Consider the following 27,676-nt stretch of genomic DNA (forward strand, 5'->3'; position numbering starts at 1 on the left):
TCATGGCTTTGGTCAATAGAAGCTATATTTGGCTTTAGTCAACATATGCTTTTTAGTAAGGTAGAGATAGAGTAGGCTAGATTACCAGCCTTAGTCATATCCTGACAACATGCAGGAGTGATCAGTTTTGGTACATTTTGGCCAGTATGCCACAAATACAAATTAAGTTCAGATTTATTTGTTCATCAGTTTACTTAATAGTATTTATATACACAAGCATGATCATACTATTCTGTGCAAACTAGGTATCTCTACTCTGAAGATGACCTTGAAAGTTAGCATATTGTTTCTTGTTTCCCATCAACTAGGGGCATCTGCAGTATAATGACAATATAATGATAATAAAATGACTATAGGAAAAGAAATAGAATGAGTAGAAAGTGGATGTAAGGAAAGAGGATGTGAAATCTGCTTGGAACAGAGTGAAAAGAATTATGTTACAGACTGCCTCAGAAGTGTGTGGAATTACACTAATTAGAAGTTTGAAAGATTTTGCTTTGTGGAATGATAAAATGAAAGAGGCTGGGGATGATGAAAAATACATGTGGTGATTACTGCAAAAATGAGGATGAGAATGCGTCATATATTGTATAATGTGCAAGTAGTTAAAAGATAGTTGCCAAGAATATACAGTGGTAACTAGGGTCACGAACGCTTCTGTTCACGACCAATTTGGGTCACGAACAGCACCATTCGCAAAATTTTGCTTCAGTTCGCAAACTCCGCATCAGGTGACGAACAGGACCCGTGGCCATTTTCCCTGCTGTGACACGTGGTCGTGGCTTCCTGTAGGGAGGGGGACTCTCCCTCCAAACAATAACCGCCTCCCCACCAGCCTTCCTGTCCTCCACGCCTCAAGCAAGGTTAGCGTTCTCTCTCTTCATAGTGCACTGTGCTGTACTTTGTGTCATATTTTTGTGGTTTAAAAAAAAATACATATGGTTCAGAACGGATTAACCATATTTATATTGAACCTTATGGGAAAATTTGATTCAGGTCGCGACCAAAATCGGTTGGCGACCAAATTCGTAGGGTTCAGAACGGATTAACCGTATTTACATTGAACCTTATGGGAAAATTTGATTCGGGTCGCGACCAATTTGGGTCACGAGCAGAGTCGCGGAATGAATTAAGTTCGTGACCTGAGGTAACACTGTAGTTAAGAGCAAGAACAGCACAGAAAAACGGTAAAAAAAATTGATTCTGATAGAAGTAAAAATGTTTTGGAAACGTGAAAAGAGCTGAACGAGGAACCTTTGTAGAGTGAATAGACTTAAAAATGAATAAATGATTTTAGAGGAATCTGGAGGAAGGAATGCTGGAAGAAATATTAGAGGTTTAAAGGGAAATGGTAGTGCTGTGTCAAACAGTAGAATTGAAATGAGTGCTGTAAATGCTAGTGTTAGAGAAAAATTGATGAAAAGGAAATAATTCTGTATTAATATTGAAAAATAGTATGGCTGCAAGTATAGATGGTTTAACTGGAGAAATATTAAAATATGGGTGTGGCTGTGCAACTTAACAGGTATGTGAAGACTTTGTTGGTTGAGGATATGAATCTGTTTGTACTTCTGTATGCAAATGATGCTGTCAATGGCTGAAAAGCTACATTATTTACAGTGAATGTTAGATACATATATTTTATGCAACAAGGAGTATGGATCTGAAAATTAATGCATCAAAAACCCAGGTTGTTGTGTTTTATAAGGAAGATGGAGTGAATGATTGCAAGTTACCCATAATAGTTTAAAAAAGAGCAAATATGCAAATTAGTATACTTCTGTAGAATGTTTACCGAAAATAAGAAATTTTAAGGTACGTAAATGCTGGTAGGAAGATCATGGATAGTATGTGGATCTCTTATGAGGAATGAATGTTGAAAGAAGCAAAAATGGCTGGGTATAAGAGGATGCTTCTGCCCTTTCAAGAGGGAGTGAGAGTAGAAGATACTAAACAAGACACTGATAAAAAGGAGCCTAATTGATATATTGTGCCCTGCATATGGGCACACCCAGTTATTTGAAAGACTTATTGGTGGATCATGTACAGTACCTGTGTGGTTGGTTCTATAGTAGAACAGAGTGTTCTCTCACGGGGTCTGGTTCTTTGGAATAGAGTCCCACCAGGATAATGCTTGGAATTTGATCATTTGAAATGGAAATTCAATGTAATTGAATTTACATTTCAAATGATCAACTTGAATGTAATTCTTACCTGTCAGTTTGAATATATGAACGATGCTATTATTATATGTCATGGAACTTTTACTATAGAGGCTCATTATTTTATATTATGATGTTTTATTTTATTGTAATGTATTATTGTATCAACAGAGCCAGTTTGGTATTGTGGTGAAGGCATTAGGCTAGAAACTGGGAGTATCTAGCCTGATGAAAAACTTAAGAAGAAACAATATAATACTTGTGAGTTCTAGTCTCCCCCTTAGGCATGAAGCCAGATGAGTGACCTTGGGCCAGTCACTCTCTCTCAGTCCTAGGAAGCAGCCAATGGCAAGCCACTTCTGAAATCTTGCCAAGAAAACTGCAGGGACTTGTCCAGGCAGTCACCAGGAGTCAACATGACTTGAAGGCACATCCACACACACATTATTGTATCAACTGCTTCTTTCTGTACTGCATTTAGTAATAAATACATAATAAATAAAATGAATACCACTTCATAATGGGATAGTTAAGAAATGTGATAAAACAAGAAGAGAGAGGGTCAGGTATGAATGGGTGCTGAATGAATGTGGACTAAGTACAACAGTAAGTAACTTGTATGAAAAAAAAGTTTTCATTGTGGTGGTTTGTTAGTACAGAGAAAATGAATGTGTATCAAATCGCAAAATAAATATATAAAAGAAGAATGAAGGGGTGAAGGGGAAATTGTGGTTGGCTTGAGAGTTGAAGTGATCCTCAGAAAAAGAAGTGAATTAATCTATAAATATAGTAAAAGCAAGGAAGGTCTAGAGAGTATAATAAATAGTATAGTGTAATCCAGATCTAGTTGGGTGTGTTTTTTTTTAAACTGCTTTTAATTTATTTTGCTTACTGTTACTTTTTTCTTGATTTGCATAATTTGCTTACCCTGAGAGACAATAGCATGATTAGTATATGTGTGTGTATGTTTCTGCATAAGTCAAGTCTGTCAGATCATTGTCAAATCACAATCTGTAATATGTTAGAATTTCTTTTTTTTTTTAGATGAGGGGGACTAATAAAAATGAATGCTTTTTGAAACAGGAAAAGCTGTAACTAGGAAAAAGTACATCGGCATTCGAATGATGTCTCTCACTCAGAGGTAAGTTTTAAAACTACAGCAGTTCCTCTCTGAACAGTGGCTATTTATTAATTCTTTGATAATGTGGATCCAATGAGCCAAACTATAAGTGACCTCCCATGGTTGGTTGGTTTTCTTTAAAACTAAATAGCAGGCCCACTGAGGAAGCAACAGTAGGGGAGAAATATTTTACTGCTGCTAAACTGCTACTTTAGGCTTATTTTTTTAATGGGTGACCACAGTAGCATTTAAGGATGGGCAATAAGATTTCTCCTTTTCTGAGTGTATTCCAATGCTTCTGATTTCTCTTGATCTCTCACTATCTCATCTTTATCTTCTTTAATGTTACCTGACTAAAATTATGGTTAGCACAGTTATCCAGATCTTTTCTTTAGAATCCAAGAAAGGGTGGGGCACACATGCAGGTGTAGAACTTTCAGAAAAGTGGGTGAATCCCATAGTCCACTCCTATTCCTTTAAATACTAGCTAATATCCAAGGTAAAATTGAGTCTGAATTGACTGAAACTGCATATACAATCACATTTCATGGACATTAGAAACCAGGTGAGCATAGTGCAGTAGGGTAAGTTATTTTATGTAAAAGGATTTCTCACATGATTTCAATGAATTAGGGAATATCAACAAAACTTTGTATTTTAAGGTTTATGGTTTAATAAGCAGCTAGAAAAACTTAAGAAGAAATTGTAGAATTAGCTGCTTGACAGATGGTAACAATATCATACTCGATTCTATAAGTTTTCTCCACAGCAAAGAGACTGATGAAATAGTCATAACAATCACACTCAAACAAAGGAAACTTTTCAATCAACTCAAGAATAGAAAATAAAAAAGAATTCCACTTCCCAAAGTATGTTTGGCAACTGAGAAATTAACAAAATACAGCCATTTCATGTCATATATATGTATCACAGGTAGGGCTGAGTCAAAGATCAATATAGTTGGTAATTTATAAAGTTTATAATATACCAGTGGTCCCCTCCCATCTGCTTTTTTTTAACCATCTCTCATAGAAGTAGCATATCTGAGCTGCAGAAATCCAGAGGACCACTAGATGGCACCAGGGAGATACTGAAAGCTCTTTTTTTGCCCAGATATGGTAGCCCTAGTCTATTACTGAAACCTGTTTTTTCACCCAGCCATCACTGTGGCACAGGCAATGTTGACGTGAAGGAGGAGCAGTAGATGCCATTTCTTGCTTGCTCATACCTAGCAAGCAAACAAGTGATAACAATTAGGTAGCAGGAGGAGCATAAGTAACTGGGAACACTGTTGTGAGATCCTAAATATGCTAATGCTCTTGTTTGAAGGCTTTCCATATCCTGAAGCCTGCACTGGATAAAACCAACCTTATTATATTTTAGTATTTTACATAAGCCATTTTAGGAATCTTTCTGAATGGAAGGAATATATTACAAGAATGTAATCATAAGTTAGTATCTGGGTGTGAGTGCTTCTCCCATTAGGTCTCTCAACCATGGGTGTTCTTTACTTTTTATTTTCTGTGTTTTGCTTATTTGTGGCCATGGTGCTGTTTCATGGACCTCTGGATTTTAGGTGAGCAATGGAGTTTTTTTTGGGGGGGGGGGATTGGTCCACTGCTTCTGCTGAGAGGTATTGCTTGTCTATTGGATTGGAATTCAGCAAACAAGAACTAGCCTACTGAGAGAGGTCTCCCCCCACCGCCACTAGAGTGGTTGATCCAGCTCTCTGCCATCAACTCAAGGACAGTGCCTCAGAAGTGAGATGAGAAAGGGGATTTGGTGGCCCCAAATGAGGTGAGAGAGAAATGGATGAAACTGAAGGCACCTTTGCATTCTGATAATATAGGAAGGGTGTATACAATATAATCTGATTGTAAATTAGTGTGGGGAAGGTAGTTGTAAAGGAACCCTGCTGAGTAATTCTCCAGTAGTGGGCTTGGGTGATTGGGTTGGTTGAGCAATGGATGATTTTCCATTCTCACAACAGTGAGAGGGCAGGTTGACCTAAGGGGAGAATAAAAGTAGTTATATCCCTTGGTGGTGGTGTAGAGATTCAGATGACCTTGAAGGAAATAGGCAAGAACCAAAGGGCTGAAACATTTCTTGTCCTGGGAAACAAGGTAATATTCTGAAGATACTCAGGCAGCCTATTCCTTGATTCATTGGGATATAAGATAGAGGGGAGGTAAAGTACAATCAGGCTTGCAATATTCTGTTGTTATAGTCCATCTCAATAAAGTATAGTTCCAGTCTTCCTAGGAGTTTGTTTCCTGATCTTGTCTTCCTCAAAGGGCTGACAGTTGTGTTGACGGAGATATGGTGGGAAGGAAAGGGAAGCTTCCAATTTGGTGATAGTACAGACTTCCAACCTGGTTGCCTGATCTTGGGGCTAAGTGGCCTGATTGCTGGCACTCCTAGCCTCAGGGTCCTCATGCCAGGCATAATCTTCATTCATCATCCATCTACTGCATGAGGCAGTAGATCTGACATACATTACCAAAACCTGTCTGGCCTTGTCAGAAATCTGCCCGGGCATGTTTCAGGTCCTTTAGCAAGCTCAGGGCCAGGGCCAGGAAGAGTGGTGGTGGCTCTGAATAAAGGGCATCTTACCTGTAGTTGGGTTTGAGTTCCTATATGTTAGATTGGGAGAGACAAGCTTGAGATCCTGTTGATGTAGTGACTGCCCTGAGGCGTGGCAGGATGCCATCCCTGGCTCCTGGAGCTGGTGTCTGGGAGTGAGGGGGAGATATATTTGATGAAAACCCTGGTTGATGTATTTCTGGATTCTTTTTTCATCAGACTACAAAAATGAAACAAAATTGCATAGGGTGAGTCAGTAATGAACTTCTAGCAAGGTATTGTTCCACATTGTAAGCAAGCGATATTTTTATTTCATGGACAGCAATGTTTGTTCCTGTAAATAAGTGAAAGATTTCTGTCTCTTGTTTTGTTTATGCCTTAATGGACTTGTTAATGTTTAAGAAGCTAAATGACTTGATTATTTTTGATGCATATAAACATAATTGTTCCTTTTATAAGCCTTTTGATATTACTATGTTTTATCTAAATAATTGATTTTTGATGTGGTTTGTTTTCTCTAGTAAAGCTAAAGAACTTAGGGAGCGCAATGAAGACTTCCCTGACATTATTTCTGGAGCCTATATTACTGAAGTAATTCCAGACACACCAGCTGAGATGTAAGTTAAAGAACTTGATTGCTTGTTTTGGTCCTAACCTTGTAAGGATGAACACCTTGATCAGAAAAATGAATGAATGAATGAATGAATGAATGAATGAATGAATGAATGAATGAATGAATGAATGAATGAAGAATTATCAACAGAAATTTTCTGTCAGAAATTTGAGAAAACCTGCTAGATCCCCAATGCTATGATTAAGAAGAGGTTGCCATTTTTATGTTCTTCATTAGAGACATGTCTGATTCTGCTGGTCTGATGAGCTGATTCTCCCAGCTATTATGCTGATGTGGTGCAAAAAGGTTCCATGGCAGGACTCAGAAACAGCTGAATCCCATCATTGTGCATAGAACCTGGCTTCTACTGGGACCATTAGAGCTCTGTCACCAAGTCACTTATTATATATGCTTACCCACATAGTAAATGATTGTGCCATGCCCAGTAAGCTTAGAATACAATGCAAAAAAAGTTAGAGTAGGTGAAATGTAATAGTAATTCTCGTGTAGCACTGTCAAGTCCTCAAAGTGTTAACACACATGTTATCCTGAACAACAACATTACCTCAATATTGCAGATGTGGCAGGATAAGGAAAGAAGGCAGAAAGAGAAAGTGACTTGTATCAGATCTGACTCATGGAGTTCTTGGTTTCTGGCTCATATCTGTTAGCCATTAGTCTGGATCTAATGAAGCTCAAATTTAGGAGGATATTGTTGAATGTGCAAACATCACTCAGTTTGACAGAAATAATACTATTTAAGGCTTCTGTAAATGGGAAGAGTTGGATGGTACAATGTGATTTGTGAAGTATAAGGCAAGAGTGACCGGAACCTGAAGCTCTGAATTTTATTATTTTAATTCGATTTTGGTGCTGCCTGACTTCAGAATAACTCTGGGTGGTTCCAGAGTCGTTATTGTAATTTGCAACTTATTCCAGTCAGAACTGAAGGATGTGTGTGGAGCATATGGCAATCATATGAACATCCTTCTGCTGACACATAAAGCATGTTATTATTCAGTTAATCTCTATGTTTATTACTTTAAAGGCTTAATTCTTCAAAGGGAAATGTTTATTTCTTCTTCTTTATAGTCCTCACTGTTTCAGAGATAGCTTGAAAGTATGATTACAATTTACCCTACTAACATTAATATTTAATGAATGTGCATTCCTTATTCAATTATTTTTTCTGGAGTTGTAATACCTACAGCAAGGAGATTTTCTTCATTTCATATTAATGATCACCCTGAGCACTGGTGGGCTGTCAAGAAATTAATAATTCCTGAAAAATGTTTCTTTTGAAAGAACTGCTTGTGTAAGACATTTCTCTTTGCATGAGCAAGTCTTGTGAATGCTTTGTGGCTACATAAAATAGCTGTGCTTAGGGGTTGATTCATGTCTCAGCCTGTTCAGTGAATTAGTGTTTCCATAACTCACAGTTGGAGTTTGTCTACAAGACAGGACAAGATGATGTGGGGGAAGAATGCTGAACTCTCTCCATTACCCTCAGTGCCACCAACTCTGAATATAGTCCAGTTTGATGGATAGATTTGCTCTTGCTCTAGAGGTTTAACTTTAATTTCTCAGTCAGAAGAAAAGCTTTTGAGATGGGATTGTAAAAGAAGGCAATGAAGATTGCAGCCATTAGATATCATGTAAGATTTATTTCATTGAAATGTTATAAAGATTCTAAAAAAGGAAATTGGGTATATTTTAATTTTATTTCTTAAAAATCATCACTAAAATAGTAACCTCCTCTCTAATTTAACAAAGAATAATTATAAATCAATGTCACTAATATGCCAAATTTACTTATATTCTTATTACATATTTATGTTGCTTTTATGCCGTCTTCCAGCAAATAACCTCAAGAAGGTTGAATAGCAGAAATTAAAAATGAACATAAAAACAATTTTTAAAACTGCCATTAGAAACATAAAGATGGAAACCACTATTAGCCCTGAAGGAAAAACATTTCACAATTTGGAAGAGATAAAAGAAAAGACCTTTCCAGAATGCCTGAGAAAGTGGCCCTTTATGAATAGGGATGTTTAAAAAAACATTTTAATCTTTTAATCTTTAATCAGAACAAGTCCATAGCAATATAGATGATCCATAGTTACTCAAGCCCTAATTTGGGTGTTCACGGAGCAGTATCTTCAGGCTACATATCGTTAGCAACACATCTAGTTGGAACATATTACCCTCTGATTATTTAATTTAAATATTAAAATTGGCTTGAATATTACAGGTTAATCAAATCAAGCTAGATGACACGCATCCTCACCCTAATCTATTTAAACCTTTCAAGGTTAAGACCAGTATTTCTAATTTAGCCTGAAGAATGATTCACAACCACTACCAAGCTTTCAATTTCAAAGTGATAGGATCATAAGATTGTGCATTAGTTAATAGCTGCATTTTGCACCAATTGGATTTTTCAGATATACTTCAAAGGTAGCTGTACCTAGAGCAGTGTTTCTCAACCTTGGCAACTTTAATATATGTGGACTTCAACTCCCACAATTCCCTAGCCACCCATGCTGGCTGGGGAATTATGGGAGTTGAAGTCCACATATCTTAAAGTTGCTAAGGTTGAGAAACACTGTCCTAGACTCTGTTGCAGGAATCTAAATGTATGTAACAATGGCTCTCCTACTGCTTGTAAGTTCCGAGCTTAAAAATGTGCAGAGACCAGAGATGGACAGGATTGTTACTGTTTTGTGTTTATGTGGTGAGGGAGTTAAACCAACAAGGCACAGTAGGAAAAAAAAGTAAAGATAACATCCTGTATATGTTGAAACATTGCAGTACATGCACATTAAAGTATAAATATTGTATCAGCTCTTCTTTTACCCTGGCCAGAACTTTACAGTGAGAGGTAGACATGGATTCTTCTTTATCAAGGGATGTGTCTCCATTCTCGTTTAACCTAATGTCACTGGAAACTTCCTTTCATTTCCCAAATTAAGCATACCCAGAAGGACACAGTGCTACATATTTGTCAAATAGTAGTTTCTTGGATTGAGGTGTGATTCTCATGTCTTGAAGTATCTTGATATAGAAAGCAGGTGTGAATCTTTTGTTAGGTTAATATATTTTTTTTTCTCTCTTTGTATTTCAGAGGAGGCCTGAAAGAAAACGATGTGATTATAAGCATTAATGGACAACCAATAATCTCAGCCAGTGATGTCAGTGACATTGTCAAAAGGGACAGTACACTTAGCATGGTAGTACGCAGAGGGAATGAAGACATTATTCTAACAGTTATTCCCGATGAAATTGGCCATTAAATAGAAACATGAGCTGGATTTCATGCTACAAGCACGCACTGGACTGTTTATATTATCTCTGTGCTGGTACAGGAAACAGTAGATTTTTGACCAACTATCCACATGTTCAGTGGTGTTTTATTGCCGAATAAAGTAATTTTCCTATAGGTACAATGTTCAAGATGATACTTCAGCTGTTCTTAATGTGTGCTATGTATTTTTTACTGGCTATTCCATCTGTTACTACCACTTTAGTAGTCATCCATTCTATTCTGCAAGTTAAACCACCTGTAAAACGCACATTGCAGTATTCCATTGTTTTATAGCTTGATTTTTCCTGAAGATATAACTCTTAATAAGAAAGATAAATAGTGAAAATATTTGAAATAAATACTGACTTGTACATGTGCAAGTCCTGAACCTATGCTGATTTTGTTTTAAAAAAAAACTACTGTAGTTTAATTAAAGTACTTCCAGTTATATATTTGTGTTATTCCTGATAAAAATCCATTGCCATTTTTTTTCACACAAAGGGTATTTTGAAGCTAAAATACAGACATTGATTTTACTATATACTGTGTTCTTACTTCTCTTTATTCTATTAGGGGATAGACGCTAATGTTTTTATTCATAATTTTCACATAAAGGGGCATGTTACTGTCCTTTAGTTCCATCTAGGATGCACTATTGTGAATGTAAGAAATATAGTAGGCTCATGGTCTAACCTTTTTTCTATCATTATTGTACAGGATGTTTTCTGATTGAGTTTACTTTTACATAGTATCAGAAGGCCGCTAATTTGCTTCATCAGCCGCCTAACCTCAATAGCTCAGAGTGCAGTCAGCTGATGGTTGATTCCAGATCTATGAGCTATTCATGTGATGCCTCAGTCGATCCATAATAACATAGTCTTCCAAAGTTAGTGTACTGAAATCATAAAAATTCACAGCTTACAGTGATAATTCTTCATACCACTAATCTACAACTTTATGGAAAGACACTGATGTTCCAAGAATCATTATATTCTGTGATTGTGCAAATGCGTGAAAACTTTCCATTCTTGTTAATTTCTAATACTAGAGCTCCTTGAATGCTACATCCCTATCGTGATTATATGTTAATAGTTTGGTGTTTCTGCAGTTCAGCTGGAACATGCCAAATGACTGGAAGCAGGAATCTGTGACTGCAGGCATCTATCTCAAAACAGTTTTGCATTTCCAATTATTAGATAGGACTTTATTTCATGAACACATGATATTAGTACAGAGCTCCATTGGGCTGTGTAAGAAGCTTATTTCTATACCCTTTCATATGATTTGTCACTGATGTGACCCAGTATAATGACTCATATTCTAGGAATCTTTACTTTGTCAGATAAATGAGGGAAGTTCAGATATCTGATATACTGTAGCTTTGTTCCATTCATGCATGATGATACCTGCCTAATAAGCTATAATGCATGATATTGGTATGCATGAGAAACATGGCAAAGAACAGATGTTTCTGAGGATCAGAGTGTCTTCGTGTATGCATCAGTTTGCTTAATATAATTAATTATTAATAAGAAATTGAAGCTCAAAACCCATCGTATATAACTATTAGAACAAAAATAGTTTGCACTTGCTCTTGTAACCACTATGATACTGCATATTCATATACTAATACTATGCTTTTTTCTGGGAAACATATGGGACCTCAACAATGTAATACATTTCATTTTTCAGTTAAGAATAATAGATATACTTCTAATCTTGTAGTTGTTTTTTTGTCTACTTTGGATAATAATAGAATTAAGCATCCCCCCTCCCCCCCAGTTCTCATTGAATGTCATAATTTGCTTTAAAAATTCTTCCAAAAGAGAATTCAGGAGAAATTCTCATAGCTAAAATGTGGTTTGTACTTGTTAATGAAGCCAAATATTATGTGTGAATGTTATTTTACAGTCTCCTCTCCAGTGGCTTCTCACAATTCTATTAAATCCTAATGGAAGATATAATGAGGAAATTGCCATTGTCACTTCTAAGGGGTAGTCCTGCCCTTAAGATACTGTTGGAAGTCCCCCCTCGCCCCCCGGGAGAAATCTTCTCTTCATCCTCAAACTTGGTAGAGAACTTTGTGGGGGCGTTTGTGCCTAACGTCACATAGCAGCATGATAGCATTATAATGTGGATTTCATCATTACCATGTTACTTAGCTGGGGCACAGGAGGCTGTTACCTGTTTATTCTTATAACTTGGGCAATTATTTTTAATGAATGCTGTTCTTTATGATTTGTACATATTTACTGCGCAAATGAAAGAAATCGGAACAGATAAATGCTGCAAGATAATAAAGGTAGATTTATCTTCCTATTTTGACTCGGTCTATGAGAAGAGCAAGAGCCAGTTTAGTGATATCAGGCATCAGGCTAGAAACCAGGAGACCATGAGTTCTAGTCTAGCCTTGGGCACAAGGCCAGCTGGGTGACTTTGGGCCAGTCACTCTCTCTCAGCCCAAGGAAAAGGCAAACCACTTCTGAAATCTTGCCAAGAAAACTGAAGGGACTAGTCCAGGGTTTAACCATTTATAGAATATGGACAAGAGGTGCTTACAGTACTGGATGTATTTAAATCTCCAAGAATGATTAATTGTGTTCTAGGATACTGAAGAACCTGGCTGATGGTCTGGCCTAATTTCTATGCATTTTGAGAAATACTACAGAATGAGTTAAGAGCCAGATCAGAGGACGGCAATTGTTATTCCTATCTTCATAAATGGGGAAAAGGAAGATCTAGAGAAGTATGGCTCAGTCATTCTGAGGTCAACAGCTGGGAATATTCTAAAGCAGATGATAAAACATTTGATCTGTATGCACCTTGAGAAAAAAGGTGATCACCAGAAGTCAGCATGGATATGTCAAGAACAAATCTAACTTTATTTTTTGACAAGCAAACTTCCTTAGTAGATTTTGGGAATGGTGTAAATTAATATATATATTGCTGTCAGCAAAATATTTGATGAAGTATTCAATAATAATCTGCTTAGCATTATGTGCTATCTTAATTATCTTGAATTGTGCTATCCAGCAATATAGGCTGGATAGCCCAAATAAATGTATAGCTGACTTGAAAACTATTCAAAGCGTGTTTATCACAGTTTCTCATCAAACTGCGGTGAGCCCTTTATTTTTCAACATTTTTACAAATGGCTTGGATGAGGAGATAAAATGAATGCTTAAAAAGTTTGCAGTTGACACACAATTGGACAATATTGTGTGTCAACTGCAAATTTTTTAAGCATTCATTTTATCTCCTCATCCAAGCCATCAAATATTTTGCTGAGAGCAATATATATTCTTCCTCACCTTGAGTACTGTCTGGTACTTTTGAAGAAAGATTCAGAGAAACTAAAACAAATTTAGAGAATGGCAATGAGGATGATCAGAGGACTAAAAATTAAGTCCTATGAAAAGATATTGATGGGATTTGGAATGTTTGTTTATTGAGAAGTCCAAGGGGGATATGCTAGCATTCTTCAAACATCTGAAAAGATGTCATATAGAAGGCAGCCTCAACCTGTCTTCTTTCACTCCAGAAGGAAGGGCACACAATATTGCATTTAAATTACAGGAAAACAAAGCCAGTTCAATGTTATAAAAATAATTATTAACAGTAAGGGGAATCTGACAGGAATCAACTACCATTCATTAGATGTGTTCACTAGAGCTCAGACAGCCATGTGACATGGATGCTTTAGGATCCTGTTCTGAGCAGGGGGTCATATTTGATAATCTACATACTCCCTTTGAATTCTAGGAAAATACTATATTATAGATTAAGATTAAGAATTATCTTAAAACCTTTGTCTTAGTCCAAGGATGGACTAAGATGTCTTTTGTCTCTGGCAAGCACTGATTGATTTCTCTCCTAAACATCCAAACCAGCCTAGACTTGACTATGCTTCCCCTATCGTGCACAGCACTTGAATAGCCAGTTTTCACACTGCCTAAAAAGAGCTATTTGCTCTTAAATGTGTGCTAGTTTAAACTTCAGAAATTTGATTAATTTCTTTGGCATTTCTAATAACTTCCTTTAACTTTCAATTATAAAGGACAATTTTGCAGGCCAAATATATTTCATTCATGTACACACATTCATGTACACACATATATACCCCAATTCAAAATGCTCTTCTCAATTTAGTTAAAAACAAATAATTTCTGAGACAAAACCAGGATACTAGCCTCCTAGCTGAAGATGATTAACTGGTTGGAAAGAATTTTGCAGTGGAATATTTGATTAGTCAAGTACAAAATGACTGAATTAGTAGATTATTTTGAATTGCTAGCTGATAATTTTTCTGCAGGAGCTTCCTGAAAATTTTCTCTCAAATCTTGATAGTCCCTGCTCATAGAGTTCTCTTTATTATCATTTCCAGCTGGGTTCATGACATATAATCCACTAGTCAAACGGACTGTGCCTAGGGCCTAAAAAACCTTTGTAGGCCTACAAAATATTTTTAAGCATACAAAAGTATTTTTTAGTTAATAAAAACAAAAAACATGAAAATTAACAGTAAAATCAAAATCCATACTGTATATCCTAGCATTAAATATATTTAAGACATTATTATTCCTATACTTGCAATTTTTTCCCTGTGACTTTCTGAAGAATATAGGTCCATGGAATATCTTATAACCCCAAGCATCTGCATTATTACCACAACAGGAACCTACAAGGCAAATGTGCCTAGGCCTATCACGGTCTTAATATAGCCCTGACTGGATTTGTATCTTTCCCCAAGAAACATGCAAGAATTTGGGGGATGTTGTTTAACATCTGCAAAATTTAGAAATGCAAAAGTTCACTTGGGATATATTTAAGACAAACACATCTGGAATGTAGCTGTACTATACAAAGTTCAGGGTTTCTATAACAAAACCTAAAAGGGAGTTCACGTGGAATCAAGGGAAATGATGAACAGTGGATGAGACTGACTAAGTGGTTAGGAGATGGGACTGAGTGAAAAAATGGAAGAAGTCTCTAAGTCTTGCAGATGTGCCTATGGCAGGGAGGCAGAATTTTCTCTTGTTACAAAGCCTAAAGCATCCAAACTATGTCCTTGTGACTTGAACCTAATATGGAAGACCTTCTGTAATTCCAAATGGGTGCAAATTTTTCCTTCCCTGAGTTTGGTCATATAAAATGTTTAGTAATCAGATTTAACCTTAATATAATTATTATATATTAATTTCATCAATATTACAATTAAGTGGAAACCTACCTGCCATTTCGGTTGGGCTTAATCCAGAATCTGAAAATGGAGATAAATTGAGTTTTCAGAAAGGACATGTATATATAAGTTTAAATCATCAGCATCAGCATCATATTTCAAAGAACTGCATGACCACAGATGATGCCCTTCTGAGAAGGGACCATAGGTCAGCGCTTGAGAAATGCTTCGCATCAGAAACGTTCTGATTCAGTCCCTAACTGGTTTAACTTAAAGATGAGATAGCAGGTGATCAGTGCAAAAACTTTTGCTTGAGTCTCTAGAAAATCCCTGCCAGCCATAATTTATGATGGTGGGCTAGATGAATATCTGATCTGACTTATTGCAGCTTTCTACATTAGAAATTATTCTTTCTACAGGATCAGTCCTGCATTCCCTGCAGGAAATAAGACTCTATCTCTCTGAAAATCTCTCTTAATTGCGAAAGAAATGAAGCCAGCCCTTTATTATAATATTTTAAAGCTTCCATTAATATGAAAAATATGCTTAAGCTAAGATTTTGGGCATAGAATTCTTGGAACAAACAAAGGAAACTATCAAGAAAGAAGCTCCAATCCAGCTACAGTCAGGCATGATTTGCTGACAGCAGTGATGCGTGGCTTAGTCATAACTACTTGTTGTTCCAATAATTTTAATGAAACTTAGTCATCACTTACTAGGTTGAGGCTCATATGGTTGAGGTCAAAAAACAGCCCAGTTCATTTTTTAGAAAACTCAGAATGCTACCCTCAACTGATTTAACAGCAAAGCAAACTTGCTAGGAGAGATTACTCTTATGTAAGACGACATGATGGTTGCAACTATGGAGGCTCTTCTGATATTCCAGCTAGAGAACTAGAAGGGTTGTTCAAACTGTTACTGCTAATGGCTGCTCTTAGGGCTTGATAAGCAAAACCTGAAAATTGACAGTAAGTTTTCAAGAAAGATCTGTGAAGAAGAGTTGGCAAGAATCTCCCATCCTGTTCACAGTGTAATGGATTCTATGTGTTTTGTCCCCAAGCCATTCCTGTGGAGGAAAAAGCTTCAGAGAAATCTTTCTGTGGACTAGAGAGTTTAGATGCACATACTGTAAGGAAATTTACACTGAACACAAATCTTTCTCTGATCCACGTCTAGAAAACTCTGATTAGATATTAACAGAAGCTCATAGCAAATGAATCTATGATCACTTCTAAACAAACAGCAACCAGAATTGTTGATGGAAAAAAACAAAAACGAAATGGCAGCTGAATATATATGTGAGAGAAAAAAGAGCTACTAATATTTCATGAAGCTTTGCTTAAAATTAAATTGCATTTTAAAAGTTACCAAAAAAAGGAGATTGTCAAAGTAATGTCTACTCTTTGAATATACCATGTAGTAAATGAAAATTTGAAACTTACTAATGGATATATCCATCAGTTTCAAGAAGATGCATGATGATAAGGTATATATTGTGAACAACTTATAATAAATGTACTTTACTAAATAATACAAAAGCTACTGAAGGAAGAGAAGGATGATATATAAATCATTTTACACAAATGTATAAAAAGTTGATTTCCAATCATTTTCACATGACAGAAAAAAAGACCTACCTGAGCATATAACAGCAGCATCTTTGTACTTTCCACACGTAGCAGGACGATACTCATGAGGGCAGTCGAATAAAAAGCCTTCTGTCCCGGAGCAATCTACTTTTGTCATTAAAGGGCCGCTCTGTCCTTCGCCAAAAGAGCCATCACCCAAGGCAGCAAGAGCATTGCCACAATACAGTTGGCTGCACACAACCTGAGCATCGTTTATGTCCCAACCTTCACTGCAAACCACAGTTCTCCAGTTGGCAAAGTAAGTGACTTCGATACGACCAGCACATTGGTTTGGGCCACCCACCAGCTGCAGATACACCACTTCAGCAGGAAAAAAAAGGCAAAATCACAGCTGATTATAGACACCTTTTCAAAATTAAGAAAACAGCATAAGCTAGGGCTTTATTTTTCATCTGTTCTCCTACCAAAAAAGGGGGGCTTGGGGGAAGTTGCAGTACCTGCTTTTGGTCAGTAGTAGGGAGGGCTATGATAATTTTTTAAAAGAGAATTTCAGGGTAATTGTGGCCTTTACTAATTAAAAAAAACAAACATTGCCTATAGAAGACAAGTTGCAACCTTTTCAATGGGTTATAGGATTATGGGAGGTCTTGAAAAGATCAGGATGGGGAGGGAGAGGCAGTGTGGAAAGACCACAGGAGAACAGGCAAACTGGGTAGGATCTTGTGGAAGGCTAAAGAAGCAGCATGGAGAAGCTGGAAGAGAGCCAGCCAGCGATGAGGAAAGGCCAGACAGAGTGGGCTGGGGGGATGCAAATGAAAAAGGAAAATGGGACCAGAAATGGAGTGACAGGCAAAGCAACAGGGCCTAGATTAGCTAGGAGGTGGAGGAAGAGAAGATTCCAATAGAAGAGAATATATGTAGCTCGGGGTTGAACTGTGGAGTCCTTGGTGCTCAACCAAGCTCAGAGAGCACCAAAGATTCTGAAGAGAAGACTGGAAGGCCTCAAGGACTGACGAATCGGTGTGGTTCTCACTGGACACTCCAACAGGCCATGTGTGGCCCACTGGCCTTATATTCTGTACTACTTAATACAGTTTCATGCTTCCAACATGGAACTCTTTAATATACGATCCTCTCTTGCATGTCATGCATGCTACTTTGGAGAGATGCAGTTTAACAGGGCTGAGTTACTGTTTTCCAAGCTGCTTTTAAGAAACAGTAGCAAGGTTGTCAAGTTATAAATCCATAGCACGATTTACTTCAGAGAATACAGAGTGACGATAACAAGAAAAAAGTAAAATAACAGGAAGAGGCCACAAATAGCTTACTTCCAATCTTTATCTGAATGAATTAACAGAACTAAAACGTTAATTATATTCAGATGTTCTCATATGCTGAACTTTGTACATTCATAGTGCACTGGAAGTTTTAAAGAAACCCATTTCATGCAAAATATTTTAAAAGCTAGCGTGTTTTGTTTAAAAGGAAATACCTAAGCACAAAGAAAGACTCACCATCCCATTCCGTTCCAGCTGGAAGACATAAAGTGTGATGGTTAACATCTGTAATCTATTTACATCTACGTTTATAGATACACACACTAACACACGCACAAACAAACAAATAAAAGAATTCCTCTCTTTACCACAATAAAGTTCATTTTCTTTAGATATTGTAAGGTAACCAAGTATTTAACAACATAACATGACTGAGGTTGTGCAATGTTGACTGAAAAAACCAAAACACCTGGAGAGCTGCAATGGTAAAAGATCATACAAATCCTGAATTTTTTAGATTTTTTTTTTTAATTGGGTCTTATTTTTCTACAATTATATTGATCTAAATAGGACATTTTCCCTTTAATCACTGCATCTGTTGCTGCTCAAACTATCTCTTTTCTTTTTCAATAGCTATTGCAAATGGTATGGCAGACTAGCACCATTCCTCTGGAAGAACTGGGTGACATTTTTCTTTTCCACATAAAAATTAGGTTTTGTTACAGAAGTTGCAGGTCATCAGACTTCTAGCACTGACATGTTTATTTGTCTTCTTCTTTTGCTTCTGAGCAAGACACATTGACTTTTGAATACAAAGCAGTCTTACTTGCATAGACAATTTCAGAATTTTGAATCAACAGTATCCAGAGAATTATAATTATAAAATTCTGATGGTCTTAGTCTCATAGAACATGCAAAATCACAAACATTCAAAAGTTGCTAGTTAACTCCATACTGAGAGCCATTAATACAATTAATATGCAGGCTTTTAATGTAAATAATAGCCCAAAGTAGCCTTTTGCAACCTATTTCCCACCAGCAATGATGAAATCCAACAGAACTGGAGGATACCAGATTTGATAAGATGCTCCAGAGTTTTGTACGTTATTACTATGCAAGAACAGGTAACAATGTTTATAAAGATGAAAGAGAAGACTTACTTGGTCTATACTTTTCAGCTGTAAGAAAACAATTTTAAAAAAGGTTAAAGCACTAATGATTAATCCAAATCTGCATGAATACTGTTTATTTTTCCTTGCAACATTTTAAGCTCTTGTTTTAAGCTCTTTGTTTAAGATGCTATTTAGCACAAATAGTAAACTGAACTGAGGGAAACAAGATAATTAAGGGAAAAGATTATAGGTAATCCTCAGTTAATGACTGCCTCGTTCAGTGACTATTTGAACTTACATGGCACTGAACAAGGAGGTATATGACTGGTCCTCAAACTTACGGCCATTCACAGCATCCCCAGAGTGACATGATCACAATTTGGGTGCATCATAACCATGCGTATTTACAACAGTCACAGCATTCTGTGATCACATGACTGCTATTTGTGATTTTAACAGTCAGCTTCTGACAAGGAAAGTCAGTGGGGAAGCCAGCAGTAAATCGCAAGTCATGGTCATGTGACGTTGCAGTTAACAACTGCAGGTGATTTGTTTAATGACTGCAATGGAACTGATGTCATAAGTTGGGTGCAGTCACATGACATTTCACTGAATGACCGCATCACTTAGTGACAGAGTTGCTGATCCCAGTTGTGGTCGTTAAATACAAACTACTTGTATTTTGTTTCCTGAACTCATTTAGAATGGCCTTGGAATTCAGATGAAATGCCAGCACTGAGCAAATTGAGCATATCATAATTGCTCTTGAGGTTTTAACATTAGTTTTACTAATAAAGATTTGTGTCCAAGACTTTTCAGTACAGCAACTGAAAGAGTGGAAAATATGAATGTTATTGGAGTTCTGCAGAACCATTGTTCTACAAAGGAGCTTGATTAGCTGAATAATTAAGAGTTACCATTTTATGTAATAAGAATTCCTCTTCCTTAAAATTTAATCAGTAATTGCTCAAGCACTGTTTGAACTGCTGCCTTCACAAGGGAGAAATTGATCATACCAGACATTCTCAAATAAGCTCTGCCTTTCCCAGGGGACCAACAGAGAAGCTGTAACAACTTCCCACATGATTCTCTCGTTCCATATGTTCATAGTTATCCAAATATTAACGGAATGTCATGGGAACTATCAGCAAAAAAAGCAACAACCAGTAGGCCACATGCAACAGAGAATATGTGAAAGGCTATACAAGATTTGCGTTCAAGTACTTGTTCTGTTTCTCCTTTCTACTGCAGACTCATAGTTCATCTTGAATGATTAATTAGAAGTAACTATGCAAAGGTTGCACAGAGATTTGAGAACTGATACAGATCCACATTTAGCATGCTACAGCACCTTGTAACCCTTGGTGAGACACTATTAATAGTCTACACTGTTGACCAAAGTACTCTAGAATACAGGTAGTCCTCAATCTACAACCATTCATTCAGTGATGGTTCAAAGTTACTACAATGCTGAACGAATGGTGGTTACGATCCGTCCTCAGAGTTCTGGCTGCCCAGCACCACCGCAGTCACATGATTGAGATCTGGGTGCTTGGCAACTGGCTCACACTTATGACTGGTTGCATCACCCTGCGATCATGTGATCACCATTTGCGATCTTCCCTGCTGGCTTCCCCAGAAAGTCAATGGGGAAGCTGGCAGGGAAGGTTGCAATTCACTGGGGTAAGTCTCCCCCACCCACACACCCTCCCCCAGCCCCTCTGCAGTTGTGCTGTGCCGACTACTCATGTACCCCTCCGCACCCTCCCCAACCCTCACTGTGCCTCCCTCACACTATTGTAAAGCACAACCACATTGCTAACGATGGAAATTCTGGTCCCAATTGCTGTCATTGAGGACTACAGACCAGATGATTTTTATTATGCCCTGATACGTAAAACCATAGAACTCAAAGAGAGTGTACTTTCTTTTTCGCACGACTGTACCTGTACTAGCTTGATCATCTGGAGCATTCAGGTGAATAATTTCCTTCTCTGTCATGGCCCCCACCCCCTGGAACAGCATTTCCCCATAGATAAGGACAGCCCCCTCTTTTCTAGGGTTCTGGAAAGCTCTTAAAACCTGGTTTGGGTCCCAGGATGGGAGTTGATGTATCAATGTATTATTGAATTTTGGGGGCCCTGTTTTGTTTGATTTGTGTTGTTTATAAAATAGTTTTAGTCTGGGCTGTTTGTTTGGTTTGTTGTTTTATCTGTTTTATCTGTTTTTATGGATTTTTTTCAATTTTGCATGCCACCTAAAGTCCATTGAAGTTGGCCAACTAATAAATTTGAAATAACAATAACAACAACATAGGAACAATGAAACTGATATCTGTAATTGTGGAACCATCTTATCCTATGACTGCCTATACCATAATAATGTACCATTTGGTGAATAACCATATTGATTCCATACTTCCAGTAAAAATCAAGACTCGAGAAAACTCACACATACCTGTGCAGAGAACGGTAGCATCTTGTTGATGACTGCAGTTATGTACACCCCACCCAGGGTTCTCACAGTCCCATAGATGGGATTCATCTCCTTTGCATTGTACGTCATTTAGGAGAATTCTGCCTGAGCCTTGACCAAACTTAGGCCACGGCAGGGCTGCAACAGCATTCCCACATCCAAGCTGCCTGCAAACAACCTGAGCATCATTAATATCCCAGTTGTTGCCACAGACAGTTCCCCAGGCTCCTTCATAATACACTTCCACACGTCCCTCACAATAGTTGTAGGTGTCAGCAAGTCTAAGAGACAGTCCTATGCAAGACCAAAGTGAATAGATTAATTTTATTGACAGCTGGAAGTGAGGAAAAAACAGTAGGTTTTGTTCTTTCATTTCACAGAACAGACTTCCCCAGTTTTCGGGTTTATCTAGTATTCTGAGAATTCTGGGAGTTATAGTGCCAACATCTGGAAGACTATCATATGACATCTGAAGACTATCATATAAAGACTTTGAGATTGAAAACTTCTCCTAACTGTACTTTAATCCAAAGTGAGTTTTAAATGGCGGAATAGTAGGTATTTATATTTATTTCTTTTCATGGAGGGATGGAAGAAAGCTCAGGGATACTGACCAAAGGGGAAAAAGTTTTTTTTTCTTTTTCCCAAGAACTTCTTCTTCTTTTTCCCACATGACTCCTGGAAGTGCCTTAGTTTTATTTTGTTTTATACTCTGTTGCAAACATCCACATTTCCCATCTAACTTTAAGCTGAACTCTCATGTTTTACAATTGTACACCTATCCCCTCTTATATCCATCATTCATATATGACAACTGAAATTAGAAATGTACAAATCTGTCAATCTGGTGCTGTCGCTTTCTCATTTTTCAAATTCCATTTCAAATTCCATTTCTCCTCCACTTGACCATTGTTTAAAAATCATTCACAAGAAAATTGACATGTATTTGTATGCATCCTTTTCCAATGATACATATTTGTTATGCGCATTTCTATCTAATAATAATGTTTTGCAAGAAATTTACTCAAATATAAAGCATCTTTGTATGTCAATTGCATTAATATACATGCTTTTTCATCCATGCTCCTTAATGTAAGCATTTGGTACATGATGGATAGAATAGGAATATCGCATTGCAATTCAATTTTCACAATTTTCACAATTCAATTTTCAACAGGCATATTAGATTAAAAACACAAAATTATGAAAGTTTCCATTAAAATGTACACCCCACTAATTTCTTCCCCATACCTAAATGAGATTCTTCCCATGATTGATTATATTTGGTTTTGGGTGTGATGTAAAAGAATGTTGTGTTTTTCCTAGATGCCCAGTTGCTTTACTAAAAGTAAGAGGAGATGAAATGTAAGACTCATATTTTCTAAGATGAAGAATCTGAGTGTTTAGTTTATTCTGTTTTATTTTTTGCTAGAGGGAAACCTCTGGGTGCTAGAATATAGTTCACACATAAATTAAGGCATAATCCTTAATTTACAAGACACAGTGGCTGGGGCCACATAGTATGCTAGGCAAAATGAAAATGAGCAATATTATGGCTTCTTGGGATACATGAATCCAGCATCCTTTTTCCTTCATACCTGGATTACAGATGAAGTGAAAAAAGAGAAGAAGCATCCGTGTGTATACATGGTAATGCGCCATGGAACCTTTTCTGCTACAGTATTTCAAAGACCCCCTCTATATGTTTTTATTCCTTCAGAGGGTTTCTAGGGCTCTGCTGTCATTGGAAAGCCCACCAGAATTTCTGTTCATGCTGCAATATGCATGTATGAAATCTGTACTTAATATAGTTATTACTTCTTTGAATATAGCTGTAAATTTATATTTTTTTAATCTTAGCTCTCTTCTCTCCACTGTTTGTTGCAGTTACAACATAAAATAAATGATCTACTGTACTGAACATTAGGTCAAAACTTTATGCTAGGACAGAATTAAGTTCCAAGGTTCTAGTAAAGTCTGAAAGACATTCCATCAGACTAACCTAGTGTTGAACAAAGTCACACTAACCTGGTGTTGTAGGTATCACCGTGGTAGATAAAGCTGGCACTAAATGTTATTAAAAAAAAAAATTACTATCATCAACACCATCATGGCAGTTATGATCATCATTTCCAAATGCATACGAATCCTCTGATTGCACAGTACAAAGAATACTGAATACATATATGCAGGAATGTTGACTGAAACAATCAAAATCTAGTTTCCCCAAGATTACTAGTAGCATAAGGCATAGTTCCACAAGGGGGAGCTAAATCTTTACCTCTACTAAAACGTCCACTCTAAAAATGGATAGCAATCCATTATTATACTAATATAATCTTAGGGTTCCTTTCCGTACTTATGGTTGCACTAAAAGTGGGTCATTAAAAGTAAAACAAAAAACCCTACTGGAACACAATACCGATTGTTAGATTTGATTTTGTACTTACTCTAATTCAACTAGGAGTTTATATTTTTAAGGCTCCCAAATCCAGGTAGGAAAATATCTGGCCAGCCCCAAGGTGGCAATTAAAAGATAGAGAACACTCTCATTCCTTGCGGCCATCTGGTGGTTGCCTGGATTTCTCCAGACCAGATAGGGTAGTCATACTCTATGTCTTTACTCCAAAATAAATCCAGTTGGTTTACTCATATTGGAATACATATTGGATTACAGTCTGATTTCCATCTTTTTTTCTTTTTTTACAACAACTGAGTCACAGGGAAATAACTAGCTTTTTCTGATAAACAAGATTCGCAAGCCAGCTATTGTGCAAAAAAAGTTCAGCTCAGCATTTCTTTTGATTTAACACTTCCGTATTGTTAATAATGGCTCTTGTCCAAAAAGCAAAGGCAAATTTCAGCTGTGATATCTCAAACTACTATTGTTTTTAAGAACTTCAATTTATACAAAAAGATGACATTGCCTTTACCATCAGTGGTGTTGAAGGATAAGTTTTGTAATACCCCAGTAGAAGACTGGATTTGTCCTTATGGCTTAAGGGACAAACTGAGACCCTGGCTCATATTCTATTATATTGCTCAATTGTTACTCATATTATTGGTTTTGTCTAACAGACCAGGAGCACCTGATACATTTTATACTTTTCCTTTTATTGGCAGATGCAGATACAGCTTTTCAGTGTAGTCAAATGTTGTGCTACGGCTTATTCTGGACTGGTCAGTGATAATAGTCAAGTTTTTACTGATTGATTAATTTATTGATTGCCTACACAGACTGGAACTCCCTTCCTTCCTTCCTTCCTTCCTTCCTTCCTTCCTTCCTTCCTTCCTTCCTTCCTTCCTTCCTTCCTTCCTTCCTTCCTTCCTTCCTTCCTTCCTATGCACAAGTGGTGATTCCCAAATCATCACTCAATCACACTGCTACACTAGAGTCTAGGTGGGAATGCAGCTGACTGAATACTAATTAATTTATAAAGAAACCTTTATATATAGAAGACTGGATGTTGGCAAGAACAATTCTAGTCAAAATACCCAAATTCATGCAGATTTTCTTTGTAAAAAACTATTTTTTTCTGGGGTGGATGAAAGAACCTTTGTTCATGTCAGCCCACACTCACAGTCTGGAACAGCGGAGTTTAGACATACTGTAGATTTGCTACCACATTTGTTCTTTATGAGAAGGTGGTTGGGCACTACACACACACACACATTGAAACCCTTATCAGTGCTTTTAGAAGTAATAGTAGTTTTGAGAATCCGCATTTTATAAGAAATGAAATGGGGGATATTTAATCTTTCCTCCCCATCCCCACCCCCCACCCCATTACTCCTCCTTTCCATTTCTGCTTCTGTTTGAAAAGCTGCAACTGCATCTGGAACTCGGTGATTTGAACAGCATTCTTAATCACTTTTACTTGTCATTAAACTCTACTGAAAATAAGGGGATTTAACTCCTGAGGCATTGTGTTGCATGCATAAATGGAAGCGCTGTTGCTCCCTTTTTTCTTTTTTGAAAACCTGTAGCTCCCCAAATCTGCTTGTCCCAGTTAAAAACAACATTGGGGTTTCTGTAGTCATGCTACTGTTACACTAGTATCATCTGAAAAGGGTTTAACAGCATGACCAGGTGGGCCCTAAGCATAGCAGACTTACAAATTTACCTTCTGAGCTTCCCCTACTTAACTTCAGTCTTTAAAAACTACTTAATGGCACCATTAAGTAATAAAACTGTTAGCCTTTGTGCCTTTGGCGCATAAAGTGTCAGGGTTATCATTGGCAGTTCCATCAGCTCTACTCTGCTACTAATTTTAACTTCATTCTAACCTTTAGCTTGGAAAGCTTTGCTCCTTGCAGAGACCAACATAGATATGCAGTAGGTACATTACCTGAGCTGACGTCAGGAAGTATTCCTGTAATTAAGATTAAAAATAGGGCAGGCTCCATGGCTGTATTCATCCTCCTGGGCTTTTTCTTTTTGTATAAGAAAGTACGTTTGGAGTCTTATATGCATTGAGTCTGCAAGGGAGTGGCTTTTGGCAGTAATAGAAGAAGAAGAAGGAAGTTCAGCTAAAAGTTTCTCTCTCTCTCATGAATGTACGAATAGCTGTATCCTTGGGTTTAGATAGTTAGAATAGTGCAGGAGAGTCTGAGTAATTAACATTATAACTCTAGTTTAACATCGGCTTCCCTGATATATCACGTAGTTGAGGCAAAAGCTAATTTCTGTGCAAGCAAAAATATAGAGGTTGCTTAATGTTAGATCTTCATCTTAAAATGGCCTCTTCTAGAGGTCTGCTTACAAGTATCTAACACAAGCAAGCCTATTACTGTATGATCATTTAGAAATGAGCCATTTATCATTTCATAAAAGCAATATCAACTAATAAGCACAGACAAAACAATTACACGTAGGGAAAAAAAGATGCACAAACACACTTTACTGGAACCCTGAGTACAGAAGCCTTAATTTTTATTTTAGATTTTTTTTCATCCTGCCTTTATTATTTTTTATAAATAACTCAAGGTGGCGAATATACCTAAAACTCCTTCCTCCTCCTATTTTCCCCACAACAACAACCCTGTGAGGTGAGTTGGGCTGAGAGAAGTGACTGGCCCAAAGTCACCCAGCTGGCTTTCATGCTTAAGGCAGGTCTAGAACTCACCATCTCCTGCTTTCTAGCCTGGTGCCTTTGTAAAGAAAACTTGCAGGGACTGTCCAAGATTAGTAAATCCAGCAAAACAAAGTGTATAGTGCCCAAAGGGAGTCAGGCTAACCAAGGCAAAGTCTTTGCCTTGCCACACTCAACGAAGTTTCCTCAAGGCTGTAGGATACAAATAAAGCCCATAGACATGGTTCAGATCCCACAAACCTGTGATAATGGCTAAAGCTAGATCTAATAATAAGAGCAGGAAAGTTGAAGAAAGGGACAGAGGGGCTAATTCTGGCTGCACAAGACCAAACCTTAAGAACAAGTGCGTACAAAGCCAGAATCGAGAAGACAGCAACAGACAGCAAATGCTGCCTCTGCAAAGAAGCTGAAAAAACAGTGGACCAGCTAGTTAGCTCCTGCAAGATCACACAGACTGATTACAAACAATGGCATGACAAAGTAGCAACAACGGTGCACTGGAATATCTTCAAGAAATACCATTTGCCTGCAAGCAAGAACTGGTGGGACCACCAAACAGGCAAAGTCATAGAAAATGAAGAAGCTAAAGTGCTCTGGGACTTTAGAATTCCAACAGACAAGCACCTGCCACATAACACCCGAGACTTAACAATTGTTGATAAGAAAGACAAAAAAAATCTGGATAGTGGACATTGCAATACCTGAAGACAGCAGAATAGAAGAGAAAGAACTGGAGAAAATCACAAAATACAAAGACCTGCAAATAGAACGACTGTGGCAAAAGAAAGCAAAGATAGTACCAGTAAGTGCCTTAGGTGCAATCCCAAATCTTCTGGAGTACCACTTGAACACCATCAACATTGACAAATTGCAAAGGGCAGCTTTACCTGGAACAACTTATATCCTACATTGATATTTTTAACACCATCAAACAACACCTACCTATCCCAGGTCCTTGGGAAGGACTTGATAGGTGGATAAAAATGCCAAACCCAGTCTAAATATTTGTGCGACCAACCATAATAATAATAATTTTATCCTGCCTTGTTTATATATAACTCAAGGTGGCGAACTTACCTAATACTCCTGCCTCTTCTTCTCCCCACAACAACAACCCTCTCAGGTGGGTTGGGCTGAGAGAGAATGACTGGTGCAAAGTTACCCAGATG

At 37.3% G+C, this 27,676-nt stretch overlaps 2 protein-coding genes across 2 annotated transcripts in view; one reads left to right on the forward strand and one right to left on the reverse strand.

Annotated features, from left to right (window-relative positions):
• HTRA1 (HtrA serine peptidase 1) overlaps nucleotides 1-10,230 on the forward strand; it is a 43,285-nt gene extending 33,055 nt beyond the window's left edge. Inside the window, exons 7-9 of the mRNA XM_007439067.4 lie at nucleotides 3,246-3,303; nucleotides 6,387-6,482; nucleotides 9,603-10,230. Of these exons, the coding sequence (XP_007439129.1) occupies nucleotides 3,246-3,303; nucleotides 6,387-6,482; nucleotides 9,603-9,771 (323 nt within the window). The 3' untranslated portion in view covers nucleotides 9,772-10,230. The remainder of the gene's footprint in view (nucleotides 1-3,245; nucleotides 3,304-6,386; nucleotides 6,483-9,602) is intronic.
• LOC103064636 (scavenger receptor cysteine-rich domain-containing protein DMBT1-like) lies at nucleotides 7,900-25,886 on the reverse strand. Its single transcript, XM_015890001.3, has 8 exons — nucleotides 25,764-25,886; nucleotides 23,443-23,481; nucleotides 21,397-21,708; nucleotides 18,988-19,005; nucleotides 18,065-18,082; nucleotides 16,599-16,910; nucleotides 15,013-15,042; nucleotides 7,900-9,609 (listed from the first exon to the last, which is right to left on the reverse strand). Exons 1-8 carry the CDS (start codon nucleotides 25,831-25,833, stop codon nucleotides 9,599-9,601), a joined length of 810 nt encoding a protein of 269 aa, XP_015745487.1. The 5' UTR covers nucleotides 25,834-25,886; the 3' UTR covers nucleotides 7,900-9,598.
• Between the last annotated feature and the right edge of the window lie 1,790 nt (nucleotides 25,887-27,676).

The sequence above is a fragment of the Python bivittatus genome, unplaced genomic scaffold (genome assembly GCF_059951505.1).
Source record: "Python bivittatus isolate LINGU-HERP-01145 unplaced genomic scaffold, Pbiv_v1 ctg000980_np1212, whole genome shotgun sequence".
NCBI lineage: Eukaryota > Metazoa > Chordata > Lepidosauria > Squamata > Pythonidae > Python > Python bivittatus.